We start from the raw sequence: 14,085 nt of genomic DNA, 5'->3' as shown, positions 1-14,085 counted from the left end.
GTGCACATTTTATTTATTATTTGTCAACACAAAAAGCATTTCTTTAGTGAACTGGACTCTTTTTGGATTATTTCTCGTGTTTAAAAAATTGACCAATTTAATAAGTGCAAAGTTTTGGTTGCAAAAACTAATAATTTAAGGCAAAGATACAAGATTTTAAACTAACATTAGTTTCTAACCATCAGCATAATTCTTGGACCATCAGCATCATCTAGTTAAGAAATTCTCAATTTTGATTTATAAATTATATTTATTTCCAATAAATATCACAGTTTTTTTTTACTTTGCTTGAAGCCTTTCGTTACTGAACCAACTTCTTTTCATTTTCAAATTCGTCGTCATACATCGGGAGCTTATCAATCGCTAAAGGTGGCGCAGAGGGCTCTGACGAATTTCCATCTGACTCTTTGTACAGGTCCAAGTCCTTAATATACCTACACACCATCACATCGGCAAAAACACCAACTAAGAGCAATCCTGGAACGAAAATTTTTGCATTGAAACAAATTGATTTTAATAAATACAAAACGAAGACACATAAATAGCTATTAATCCACTAGGTAAGTACTGCTTTAAGATATTGCCGTGTAATTCTTGAATACACGCCATTCAGTCGAATCCTCTTTTCCAGTGCTAGTTCCCTTATGAAGATTTTATTCGTAAATTTCTTACCTTCTTACTGCTGAAAAATCTTACTGATTGCTTAATAAATAGGTATCCTTGATTTTATTTTAATTAAGTTCAGTAACTTGCTGAGGTGTTGTTATACCAAGATCGGTTGATGCATCTAAGCGGTTTGTGGTCATTGTTTCATGCATGGTTCATGTTTGTTTATTAATTCGTAATTATTAAAACTCTTTCCATGCGGACTATTACGACTATGTACCTTAGGTGCTTTGTTCTTCTGATAATCTACACTAGGCAAACGTAATTGATAATAATTGGTGATAAAACTATAATCTTACATTACTTATAGTATTATACCGTTTTACGGCCAGTTAATACTTTCGTATTATGTTTCATTGTTGGTAATTTTATTTTCGCAATTTTGTTTTTATTATTCTCTTCGTCTTATTTTTGAGCTTACGTCTCTGTAATTCTTCTTTGGTTCAACTTACTTGACCTAAGTCTTGTCGATCCTTGAAGATCATTGTGGGTTCAATTTTCCATGTTGTTATGTAGTGTCTATGTGAGTATCTATCTTTAGCCAGGCGCAGAAGTTGTGGCAGGTGGATCGTTGGAAGGGTTTTTTCCATCTCCTCGGGGACTGACATCTCTTCGGGGGGGGGGGGGGCAAGAACCATTCATGTGAACCATGCAGATATACATAATTATTAATTACAGCAAAAATTATCAAAGATAATTTACAGATAATATCGATAAAAGAAAATGTAAAGATTTTATTGTTACAAAAAAAAATGATAGAGTAATGCAATTTTCATTCTAATTATGAAATATATTTTAATAGGAGCAAGGGGTTCATCCGGACCCCAGAATTTGGCACGTCGTAATTTTATAACCATCGCGTTATTCTTTAGTTTTAAGCTATGAAGATAAGATATATTGCAAAAAAGCCTGCGGGCCATAGCAACACAGAATAAAGTCTACAAACAAAACTCAGGAACAAAATACAGCTTCAGATAATATAAATCAAATAATGAAAAAGAACAACAAAAGAACAGAACAGAATACAACTATACATCAACAATACACCTAACAAGCTATCTACTCAAACATAATTCCCTATGTTCAATCCCTAAACGAAGAAAATTGCTCAACTGTTTAATAGCCTATGCGTTCCTCTTAGCCATCCGCTCAGTTGGCCAACATTCACTCCCATACTTTCGTCCAAAACATTCCTTCTGCAATTCAGACAGCTCCTCAAGCTTGGATGCAAAATAAAATAAGTTTTCATTCACCCATCCACACTAAAACATAAATAAGGTCCAGCTGGCAGCCTGAACTTTCCCAAAACTTTCCTCCTCTCACTTAAATCCAAACTATCCCCTCTTAACGATAACAAATTCTTCAAATCCTCTTTGTTCAATCCAAATTTGAAACAAACCTTCTCCCCCCAGCAATCTTTAGCTTGGGAATAGAACCTCAAAGATCTAGATTGGTCCTTATGGGCTTGCCATTCTTGGATTTCTTGGTCATTTAAGGTTCGCTGGATTTCCTTCCATACTGACACGCTTTCACCAAATGGGCCTTTTCCTTCATTCCACACCTCCGAAACGCCACAAAGGTCCAGTATTTGACCTGACTTGGCCACGAATTACGTCTAACGTCCTTCAAACTCTCTAAGTAAGCTCCTTTAAGAAGTCGAACTATAGATAATCTAATTATTTTTTCCCTAAATTTTACAATTCTAACCAATCTAGCACTCCTTAAGGTAAAAAGCCCTAAATCTCCTTTCAGTACCACTGAACTAAATAAATCCTTCAAGCCTAAGATTCTCTTAAAATATCTTAGCTGAACTACTTCTAGCTTGGCTCCTTTTTCAGAACCCCAAACTTCAGAACCCCAATGTAGACTAGAAGCTACTTTAGTTTGGAAAACTCTTTTCTGGATCCTCTTGTCAGCAAGCTGACCAAAATTAATTCTCAAAATCATATTTATTAGCTTGTTACCTATTAAATTACAATCATCTATATGCCTAGACATACCCCTTAATACACTAAACTTAACACCCAAATAAACAAATTCTTCTTTAACCTCTAGCCTAATTCCTCCAAAATTAAAATGAACATCAGATTCAACAGTCCCTTTGCTCCTAAATATTAATACTACAGACTTCTTAACATTCAACTCTAAATTTTTCTTCAAAATAATTTTTTATTACATCTAATTGCTTCTGGACATTATCTCTACATATCCGCCACTAGAGCTATGTCATCCGCAAATAACATACATGATAGGCCAAACCAATCCAATGATACATAAGAGGCTCCATTATTTTCCATACAACTATCTAAATCATTGACAAACAAGGAGAAAAGCCAGGGAGATAAAGTAAATCCTTATTTCACACAAACTTGAAATGTAACCAGTCTAGAAAAATTTTCCATAACTTTCTCAACAAATTTCACCCTCCGATACATATCTGCTGTTATTGCTACAAAGCAAGACGGCAAACCTACTTCTAATAGACTTTCTATTAACAACCTCCTATTCGCTGAATCAAACATACTTTTCAAGACTAAAAAGGCTACGAACAGCCGACCATTTTTTTCTCTTGCATATTTCCTTCTCAGTATATCTAAAGTACCGAAGAGCGAGGCCAACAAGCTTTCTCCACTGCAAACTAGAAAATTGCGGCCAACATGGATAAACTGAAGTGTCATAAGAAATTTCAATTGAATTAAGATTTTATTATTTAAGAATTAACGACGCTTCTTGACTACTAAGGTCCCTGCGTCGGCCCTGCAGTGCATTCCTGCAGCGTGATTCGATCTCTGGGTCCCGTATTACCAAGCTAAAGTCAAATCCACTGTGCCACCACAGGACATTGAATTAAGAATGTCTGGTGTAAATTCATTTCCAATCTTCCTGTTAATGTAACAAAGAATAATCTGTTTTATTCTTCTTTTATTCTGTTTTATTCAATCTTTTTTTCTTGATGCTTGTTATGGTTCTTACTGTTACTTCTCTTTTAACTGCCGATTTCGTTAACGATTTGATGTGATCATCCTTGTCACTTATCTTGTAAACACAAATTTCTTTGTCCATTTTTTTCACTTGAGATCCCCTGTGATGCTTTTTGTTTGATGTTTTCTAGCCGTAGACCTTGTTCCACTTCATTTTCCTGCATCATTACTTCAGACATTTTTCTATGCCTTTTGGTTTAACTATTCGGGCTCAATCTAAATCAAGTCTAATTTTGCATGACGTCATAGTTATCTAAAACACTTCTTTACCAGCTTTTCCAAAGTCGTTATATTTCTGTTTTGTGTTGTTATGTTATTCAGTAACAACCAGAAATGTTCCAATGCCTATGCATTATCAAATAACTTAATTTTGCATTGGAAATCCCACAGCAAATTCAATTCCTCCTCCATGTCTATCCTTTACAGACGCTAAAATAACAAACTCCTTATTCCATAATAATTTCTGAAATATTTTAATTACGCAATAGCATAATTGCAGAGTTATTCTTTAGCCCTGGCAATCAGCTCGCGACGGGCTAATGCATATTTGATTACATAATTCCGAATTAGCATAATCATCGTGTTATTGTTCCTTTTAAGTCTTGAGGTGTCAAAAATTTCAATTGAATGAAGAAATTTGAATCAAAGAATCAATCATTTTATTGTCTTTTTTTCCTGGGACTGAATTGTGATTCTCAATCTTGCTCCTCTTCTAAGAGCAGATCTCGTTTACGAGTCAATTTGATTATCCCTGTTACTAAACTCGTAACCGTAGATTTCCTTGTCCATTGTTTTCATTTGGGACTCGTTGTGATGCTGGTTTTCTCGTGTGTCCTGGCTGCAAATCACGTTGCTAATCATTTTGTGCATCATTACCTTAAATACTTTTTCTAGGACTTTTGACTTTGCTGTTCGGATTCATTCAAAACCATTTTTAATTTCGCATATTCATCCTAGATAACAAAAAAACTTTTTTCTCAGCTATTCCCCAGTGATCATATCTTTGCTTTAATTGTGTTTATAACCATAATTATGTAATTATATAAAATAACCAAGTAATTTTTATAAGAATGATAGTAATATTAAAAGTAATAATAGAAAAAGATAAGGATAAAAGAAATACTTATAATAACATCGCAGATGAAACTACACTAATGATAATAATTGCTTGCACTTAAATAGCAACAATATTAAATGGTAAATCTTCCCCGAAGGGGCCTTTTTTAATGATGTGAGGTCTTAAGTTAAACATTTTGAATACTAAGTTAACGGCACATGACGTTTTATATTGAGCAGTAAAATTTCAAATGAATTTTCTTATGCCTTGTTTCTTTTTCTAAAGTCAAAATTCTTTACTTTTTTGTTATTTATCGGCTTACTTCTTCTTGATTTTTTTCTTTAAGTCAAGATTCAATGTTTTTTTTAGGATAAGGACGCTTTGTTAATTATAGTTGATTTCTGCTATGCCTAAATACCATGTTTATTTTTATGATGTTCAAAATATGAAACAACTACCAATAAATACTTGCTAAGCTGTTCTCAAAGGGAAGATCAGTAGGGAAAGGGGATCAGGAGGATCAAAGTGTCTTAAAGCATATATTGCCCGTCTAATCTTCCTTTGATAACATCTTAGAAAACAGGTTCTAGTAATTATCTCAGAAGTCTTTAAAATTTCAAATAAGACCTCTAACTTTGTGGTATATTTTTGTTCAACGAATCTCTACTACTTATGCCACTAACAATTCACTGCAGCACTAATCGCCCTGAGGCTAACACAGTTACGCATGCTTCTCCTCCATCCCAATATATTCAAAGTCTCCCTCTTTACACCCTCCCAGGAAGCTTCTAATGCCCTTAGAATTTCTTTGCGAAATCCTCCCATCATATTTGGGGGCGATCTGCTTTTTGTTACACCCTAGGTGGTTGCAATCGGTCATCTTTCATCCGCAGAACGTCTCCTAGTCATCTCATGAGTGAATTTTCCTGGCCTAAAATCTCGCTTTTTTGCTCTTTAAATTATTTCTTCTAAATATTTTGCCTTTAGACAAGATTTATATATTGCTTTATTTCAGGCAATCCGACCCCGTTTATGTTTCAAAATTCTTCTTTGGTAGCTGTTTTTCAATATCGTTTCTCCTATTTCTTGTATTTTACTAAGCCCATTTTAGCTAAGACTGCAGACTGTAGTAAAGGACGAGAATCAAACTGCAGTGCGAAAAAGAGCCATTGCTCAAAGAAAAACCACAATAAATACTTAAGTAAATAAGAAAGTACAAGCAAAGCAGTATAGAGAGCTCCACCTGATCCTAAATGGCAAATTCTTAAGGTACACTGCAAGCCTATGATGATGGGAACTAAGTAATTTCTGCATTATGTCAATGTTCTTCAGCTTGTCGTCACGGTTGTAGGTCACAACTTCTAAATCAGGATGTGCGATAAGACATCTCGGACTCATCAAGATGGATGATGAGCCTGGTGATGGATCACTTATAAAAACAAGCGTTTCGTCATACAAATCTATGCCATACAAGGTTCCTGCAACAATTAAGTGTGATACAAAATATTACCGGTGTATGTTACCAGTTGATATTACGAATAAATATTACCAGTGAATAGTACCAATAAATTTTACCAGTGAGAATTAGGCCGCAACGGAAGTATTCATAAATGGGACTCACCAGCTGTAACAGAATGAAGAATAAATCTAAAGTTAACTGGGTCATAGACCCAGCAATGACCTGGCTTTCCACATTCATCCTTGTGCCACAGGAGGCAAGCATTATCTGTACAAAAAAAGACTGTTAGTATAATCATTCTAGTTTCAGACGATTTTAAGACGCTATTAGTTTAGGTAATGGGATATTGTCTTAGACAGAAAAAATGTCAGTCGCTTTTTGATAAGTTTCAAATATTTTTTAACAGTTTATGGTTCTTTTTCCCTGACAAAAGTTGTGAAGAAGAGATTCAAGAAAACCTCAGATTAATGCTGCAATAATAGAAAGAATTAAACAAAGAATCAAGGTTTATGGCTTGTTTCTGGAATATAGTACGCAAGAAAACCTGGAATAGTCCAAGCAAGCGAAGAAAACGGTGAATTCTCTGCGGATATTTGGAGTTATTATTCTGAAAAGTTTAGTGACAATTATAGTAATGTGAAAGGTACCCCTTAGATTATTAATGGTGCATCAAAGGGTGATCATAAGAATAGTAAATATATGTAATCTAATTTAGTGAACAAAAGGATATTGCTGGTGAGTTTAGCAAATATTTTTCAAATATAGGGTCTTTTATTAAAAAAGACATTGCTCAGTCTTGTAGTTTACATATGATTGGAATATTAATTGATGAAATAGGGTCTAAAAACGCTATGAGTATTGAGCCTTGTACTATACTGAAATTAGAATATGTTATTCATAGTATTAAGTCGGACCCTGCTGGCATAAATTTTAAAGCTTTTAAAGCTGTAGCCTATTATTCAATGTAATGTATTTTATTACGATTATTCTTTCCGTGGAAAAGGGCTAATTTCCAGATACTTTAAAGGAGACAAGAGTAATACCACTGCATATAAGGGGAATAAGTAATAGGTGACTAATTGAAGAACAATATCAAACATACTATTATTTTCGAAAACTTTTGAGAAAGTTAAACATAAACTAATATTTTGAAACCAACGTCGCTGGACCTACTCTGCAATATTCAGTTTAGATTTAGATAAGATCCCTCTAAAAGTCATGCAATATATTGTTTGGTTGACTTAATTAATAGGGTATTTGAAAGTGAAAAGACCATTTAAAAAAATTTAATTAAAAATTTCAAAAAGAATTTTGACAACGTAAACGTAGCTATTTGGATATCCAGAATGATCGTCTTAAGTAATTATAATTTATATGCATTGAAAAATTATGTGGGTTGTAATTAATGACACCACAAGTGTTGCATCTCAAGTAAAATGTGGAGTCCCTCAAGGATATGTTGTGGAATCACTTCTATTTCTAGTGTGTGTTGATGCATTAAGACTTTATCTCCCTGGTACTTCATTATTACAACATTTGTAGGTGACCCAGCAATAAAAATCGCAGAGGTGAATTTTTAAGATCCCATTGTTCGATTAAATCATCGATTTTAAAATATTTAGAAAGAATTCTGAGAATGTAAACTCAGAAGTAAGCAGTTTCAAGGTGAAACTAGGAGATAAAAAGGTTTGTGTCCTTTCCCTGTGTATTTTGATTATTTAGACGAGCTTTAACCTAAGGAACGTTGCAAAGGCTACAGGAAAAAAGCAATCAAATTGTAAGTCAAAATTCTCATAGGCTCAGATTATTCGTACGATTTGAACGTCTCAAATCAAAGATATTGGCAAAAGGAAGGAGGTTTTGACAATCCAAGATTTACTTTTAGGATCCAAAATTAATGTTATAAAGACCATTTCGCTTAGACTATGAATACTTGAGGACGAACAGGTGATGGTAGGGTTAGGAGAAAATCAATGAAGCGGTTCATTTACCTGGTCAGTATTATTAGTGAAAACACTGGATGCATTGAGATTTTAAAAAGTAGAATAGCTAAGGTGCAGAGTGGTTTTCGCAGCAGATTAAAGTTTGGAAGGATATAAAAGAAAGTCAGGGAACAAAATTCAGAGCATTAGAAGCCACGATCATGATTGTGGTCAATTTTGATTCTGAAATACAGGTGCTTCGAAAAGCAGAAGAATTTCTATTGAATCTTTTTCAAAGAGGAATTACTTAAGGATAGTTTCAGATCCTCACTTTACTAACCTTATACTGAGCAATATGCTTTCTGAAAGGTGCTGCTGAATTATTTAGATTATAATCAAAGAAAGGTTATAACTAGGAGGTCATGACTAATCTACGGTCATAAAACTGTAAATAAGGCCATAGTTTCGCCTAATTAAGGATGGCTTTTGGCCATTCATCTGGGTCCAAGCCAAATCTTGGGCCATCTGGGCCAAGCAAAAGAAGCTCCTCCATGATTGGGATGAAAAGAGGCTATAAGAAAGAAGTTAATATAACGAAAAACTGCGCGGGAGTGGGTAAAGAGTGAAGTATTGAATAGATTTACGTAGTAGAGGAATGCCCTGAAGCCTGAAGCCTCTGTTGGCTTCAAGAGATTTGGTGATACGGTGAGTTTCCAGTTTTAGTACTAGTAGTAATTGGCACACTCAGTATAGGTATATATAAAGTGTAGTATTCATATATATTTATACCGTGTTACACATCAGTAAATCGGAAACACATTCCTATTACTATTGATATTGCTCTTTAATATCGTCTAAATTATCCAAAACAAATATTGTTTACCATTGATAAACAATATATGTTAAAAATGCTCAGTATAGTCAAAACGCACAAATAGCAAATAGTTTTTTTTTCTGATAAATGTCATCTAACGTAGTCTTGGAGATAATATCAGTGTAATTCTTCTAAACATACCTATGACTTTGTTGATAATGTTCGATTTTCAAAGTTTAGTGGTACTCATGTTAGAGATTTGTTATGTAAATCTTCTGTTGTAAAGAGCACATCGCCCATGTTCTAAGTTCGATACAGAAAATAAATAGATATATCTGGTAGGTTTAATAGCCGTCAAGTATATCAAGAAAGAAAAGAATAAACATTCTGCATAAGATAGATCCAAAAAATAAGAAATTACTTGACTCTTAAAGTTACATAAGTATCACAATTCATGTTAATTTATGTCATGCAGCAATCGCAAAATTCATGAGATGAATTACTGAGCTTAAGCAGAAACTCTGCCACATTTGCGATTTTTTTTATTGTTCCCTTATAATTTTTTTTTCTTAATGAAGTTCAGTTTTTTTCAACTGTTTTTGCAGTTTTATAGCAAGAACAATTTTGGTAAGCAATGTTTGCAATTTATTTCATTTCTATCAGATCAAAATCTTAGTGAAAGTCAACCTTTACTTCATTTTGATTTGTATGCATTAGGTCACTCATAGGATGATGTTCCATTTTCAACGAATGAGATTACCTTGAATATGATTTCAAAGATTTTGAACATATAAAACTATCTTTTGATAATTTAGGAAAAATAAAAATACCATACTACCTAAAAAACGCATGTGCAGATATGGGGAGGTAGGCATTATTCTTTTTATATTCTTTATAATATAATTAAATGATAATATTAATTAGTTAAGTAAACTACTCTCACCAATTAAGATTCCGTATACAATAGGACCCGGAATAAAGGCAAATATGCTCAGCAAGAAGGTTCCAAGTCCAAGTGCAACTGCCTTATCCTTTGGGTCAACACACCTGCAAGAAAATAGAGAGAAGAAGGTAAAATGTGAAAAATCACCCATTTTGTCATTCAGGAACAGAATAATTTCTTGTCACTTATCAGCTTGTCATTAAAATATATCTTGTTACTAAATTATATCTTGTCATTCAAAAAGAAACAAGGAAGAAAAAAATCTTAGTTTCTGAATTTGATACCAGCAAACTGACTTCAAAATTTATAGAAGCATTATGCAAACAATTTTCAGCATCACTCTACACTATTTTTGTCTGTAATTCTTTACAGAAGGGACTGGGCCTTACATCAAGACAACTGACATCCTCACCAGAGGCATCAAACAGTTCGTGGTAACGAACTGTAGTAAGGAGTGGCCCGGCTCAATAGTAACCAAAACTCAAAAATGGAATTTTGATATCAAGATCTACATCAAGAATTGCGTTTCAATGCTGATTTTAAATATATAAGTTTCATCAAGTTTAGTCTTACCCATCAAAAGTTCCGAGCCTGAGAAAATTTGCTTATTTTAGGAAATAGGGAGAAACATCACCTAAAAGTCATAGAATCTTAACGAAAATCAAACCATCAGATTCAGCGTATCAGAGAACCCCTCTGTAGAAGTTTCAAGCTCCTATCTACAAAAATGTGGAATTTTGTAATTTTGGCAGAAGGCAGATCACGGATGCGTGTTTGTTTGTTTGTTTTTTCGTTTTTTTTCCCAGGGGTGATCGTATCGACCCAGTGGTCCTAGAAAAACGCAAGAGGGATCATTCTAACGGAAATGAAAAGTTCTAGTGCCCTTTTTAAGTGACCAAAAAATTGGAGGGTGCCTAGACCCCCTCCGACGCTAATTATTTTCCCAAAGTCAACGGATCAAAATTCTGATATAGCTATTTTATTGAACCTAGTCGAAAAACCTTATAAATAAGTCTTTGGGGCCGACTTACTCCCCCACAGTCCCCGTGGAAGGGGCTACAAGTTACAAACTTTTACCTGTACTTACATATAGTAATGGTTATTGGGAAGTGTACAGACGTTTTCAGGGGGATTTTTGGTTAGGGGAGGGATTGAGAAAAGGGGGATATGTTGGGGGAGCTTTCCATCGAGGAATTTATCATGGGGGAAGAAAATTTCCATGAAGGGAGCGCAGGATTTGTTAGCATTATTTAAAAAAACAATGAAAAAATAAATATGAAAAAATGTTTTCATTAAGGAGCAGCATTAAAACTTGAAACGAACAGAAATTATTACACATCTGAGGGGCTGACCTCCTCCTAATACCTCGCTCTTTACTCTAAAGTATCTTAAGTAATTTCAAATATTTATTCTACGGCTTTTGTGATTCAGGGGTCATTCTTAATGAATTGGGACAAAATTTAAGCTTTAGTTTAAAGAGCGAGGCACTGACGAGGGAGTGAACCCCCTCATATACGTAATGAAAACATGAGAATACAAAAGTTCGTTACGTAAGTTAATTCATAAATTACGTATATCTTTTACTAATAAAAACATTCGTAAAAATTTAAGTAACCAAAAAATCGGAGGGCAACTAGGCTTCCTCCCTCGCTCTTTTTTTTCTCGAAATCATTCGATAAAAACTATGAGAAAGCCATTTAGCCAAAAAACAAAATGCAAATTTCGTTTTAATTATTCCTCTGCGAAAAAAACGTTCAGAAATTAAATAAAAAAACTAGTTTTTTAACTAAAAGTAAGGAGCAACATTAAAACTTAAAACGAACAGAAATTACTTCGTATATGAAAGGGGCTACTTCCTCAGCAACGCCCCGCTCTTTACGCTAAAGTTTTTTTTACTATTTTAAAAAGACGAGTTGAGAGAAAGAGTCAAAATTTAGCGTAAAGAGCAGGGGGTTATGAGGAGGCAGCCCCTTTTATATACGAAGTAATTTCTGTTCATTTTAAGTTTTAATGTCGCTCCTTACTTTCAGTTAAAAAAAACTTGTTTTTTTTTTTTATTTAATACTTCACAAATAAGTTTGTGCGAGAGACTGTTCCTTATGCCAGCACGAGTGAACACCTTACCACAGAAACGGTTCTTTCTAGCACAAATATACTTGTATATAGATATGCTTTTTTTCACTGGACAGGTAGATTAGACCTAATGTTTTGAGAGACCACTACGATGCATAAGACTAAGATTTTATCTTTCTTTAGAAGTAATTCCTGAATCAGCTACAGATTGCACTTTTTTCTGACTAGCTGTTGCTCTTTGGCTGTGTTTTTCAATTGTTGGCTACTATAGATTGAGGTTCACTCTTTAATTGGTTACAAGTACAGCAATTGGTTACAGTGGGTTAAAACCCAGTATCGTCACCGGTAAAATCAAAGAATGAAATCTTACATTCTATATGACAGTATTTATAAATTAAAATCAATTGGAAAAGATTCAGCCACCTAGTGTGATCATTCATGATCACATATTCATGATCATTCATGAATATGATCATTCATGTGATCATTCATGATCAGCTTATGTGCCATAAGCTGACCTGTTCTTACATTTAATATTGAAAAATTAATACGTTTGAAGCGCAATTGAAAATGGTTTACATAAGAGAATTAGCTACACTGGTCTAATTACTGAATATATAAGAGAAGTGGAATCTTTGTCTAATAACTAAGGCGAAGAACCCATGACATAAGAACAATTTGTAACTCCTATTAGTCTGTGATTGCTAGAGTTGCATTGGTTTGTATTAACTATTAAACCCTAATTAACTATTAACTATAATATTTAATACCCTAAAAGTATAATACCCTTACCTAAAATTTGTTATTGTTTTACCAACTCTTGCGGTACCAGCAAAAAATTGCAGGATTCCTTTAGATAACACATAGATATTAGTTAAAAGTTAAACATATAAGTTAGAAGTTTAATACTCTAGAAGTATAATACCCTCGCTTAAAATTTATTATTGTTTTACAAACTCTTGCGGTATGTACCAGAAAAAATTGCAGGATTCCTTTAGATTGCACATAAATAATAGTTAAAAGTTAAAAATATAAGTTAAAAGTTTAATGCGCTAGGAGTATAATACGTTACCTAAAATTTATTATTGTTCCACCAACTCTTGCGGTACCAGCAAAAAATTGCAGGATTCCTTTAGACAACACATAAATATAGAATATCGTCATGCAGTTGCCATCACAGATGCCACTGGTGACAGATCCATTTGACCAAGCGTTGCTTGTGCTATTAAAGAATGCTAGGCAGCTGCAGTCTGTGTAGATCTAAAAGTTGTTAATATCGTTTATGTAAAATTAAAAAATATTTTTGGAAGGACACGAAGCAAAAAATTGTTGTTCTTATAAACAAGGAGTCTACAAATTTCAAAGTGGTAGTTTCAAGCTTGTGATAAATACTTCCTTGGGAATGAATTTTTCAGAAATTCATTCCCAAAAATCGCTATTCATTTAAATAAGAGTGTTGTAATTTTCAATCTCTATTCTTCGTAATTATTGTGATTTCTTGATAGTTGGTGTCTAGGAGATGTTTTTTAGAAATGATAGTTACTTGGCTGAAGAAAAAAAGGAGATTTTTTTTTTCAAACAAGAGCATCACAATTTGCATTGTCATTATTTGCACTTATTGTGAGTGAGCTAGTGATAACTTCTTTTTTAGAAATGAGAGCTGCTCTTTCGTAAAAGAACAGAGAAAACATGGGGTTTCGTTAAAACAAAACCTGTTCTTTAAAAAGCAGCGTTATAATTTTCTATTTCTATTCTTTGGAATTATAGTGAGACCGTGATAGTTTCTTTTAAAAATGACAGCTACTGATACACACAAAAAATGGCACACACAAAGGATAAGATTATTCTTTTTTTTAACAAAGTGTCATCACTTTTAATCTCAATCCTTTGATTTATAGTTAGTTCTTGATTCTAATTTTTTTGGAAACAGTATAGTTGCTTTTTCGGAAAAAAAAAACAAACACACAAATGGAACTGCTAGTCTTTTAAACAAGACTGCTATAGCTTTCTATGTAACTTCTTTGCACTTCTGATGTGTTTGCTCATTCAGAAACGAACACAGAACAAAGAGGAAATTTACTATTAATTTAAAGAAAAACAATTCATCTCGAATTTGGCACTTATTAAATAAAAAAACAGCATTGTTTTTCAAATGAAAGTAAGGAGCCAC

The 14,085-nt window shown here is 33.5% G+C and overlaps 1 protein-coding gene across 2 annotated transcripts in view; it reads right to left on the bottom strand.

Annotated features, from left to right (window-relative positions):
* Positions 1-230: 230 nt before the first annotated feature.
* The window catches only part of LOC136030955 (solute carrier organic anion transporter family member 74D-like), a 66,399-nt gene continuing 52,544 nt past the window's right edge, over positions 231-14,085 (bottom strand). For both annotated transcript variants that reach the window (XM_065710099.1, XM_065710098.1), the window contains 4 exons: positions 12,988-13,175; positions 9,843-9,946; positions 6,326-6,430; positions 231-477 (listed from right to left, as the gene is read on the bottom strand). In XM_065710099.1, coding sequence (XP_065566171.1) covers positions 302-477; positions 6,326-6,430; positions 9,843-9,946; positions 12,988-13,175 — 573 coding nt within the window. In that variant the 3' untranslated portion in view covers positions 231-301. The remainder of the gene's footprint in view (positions 478-6,325; positions 6,431-9,842; positions 9,947-12,987; positions 13,176-14,085) is intronic.

This window comes from Artemia franciscana, chromosome 9 (assembly GCF_032884065.1).
Source record: "Artemia franciscana chromosome 9, ASM3288406v1, whole genome shotgun sequence".
Classification (NCBI taxonomy): domain Eukaryota; kingdom Metazoa; phylum Arthropoda; class Branchiopoda; order Anostraca; family Artemiidae; genus Artemia; species Artemia franciscana.
This window is presented reverse-complemented; position numbering and strand designations above follow the sequence as displayed.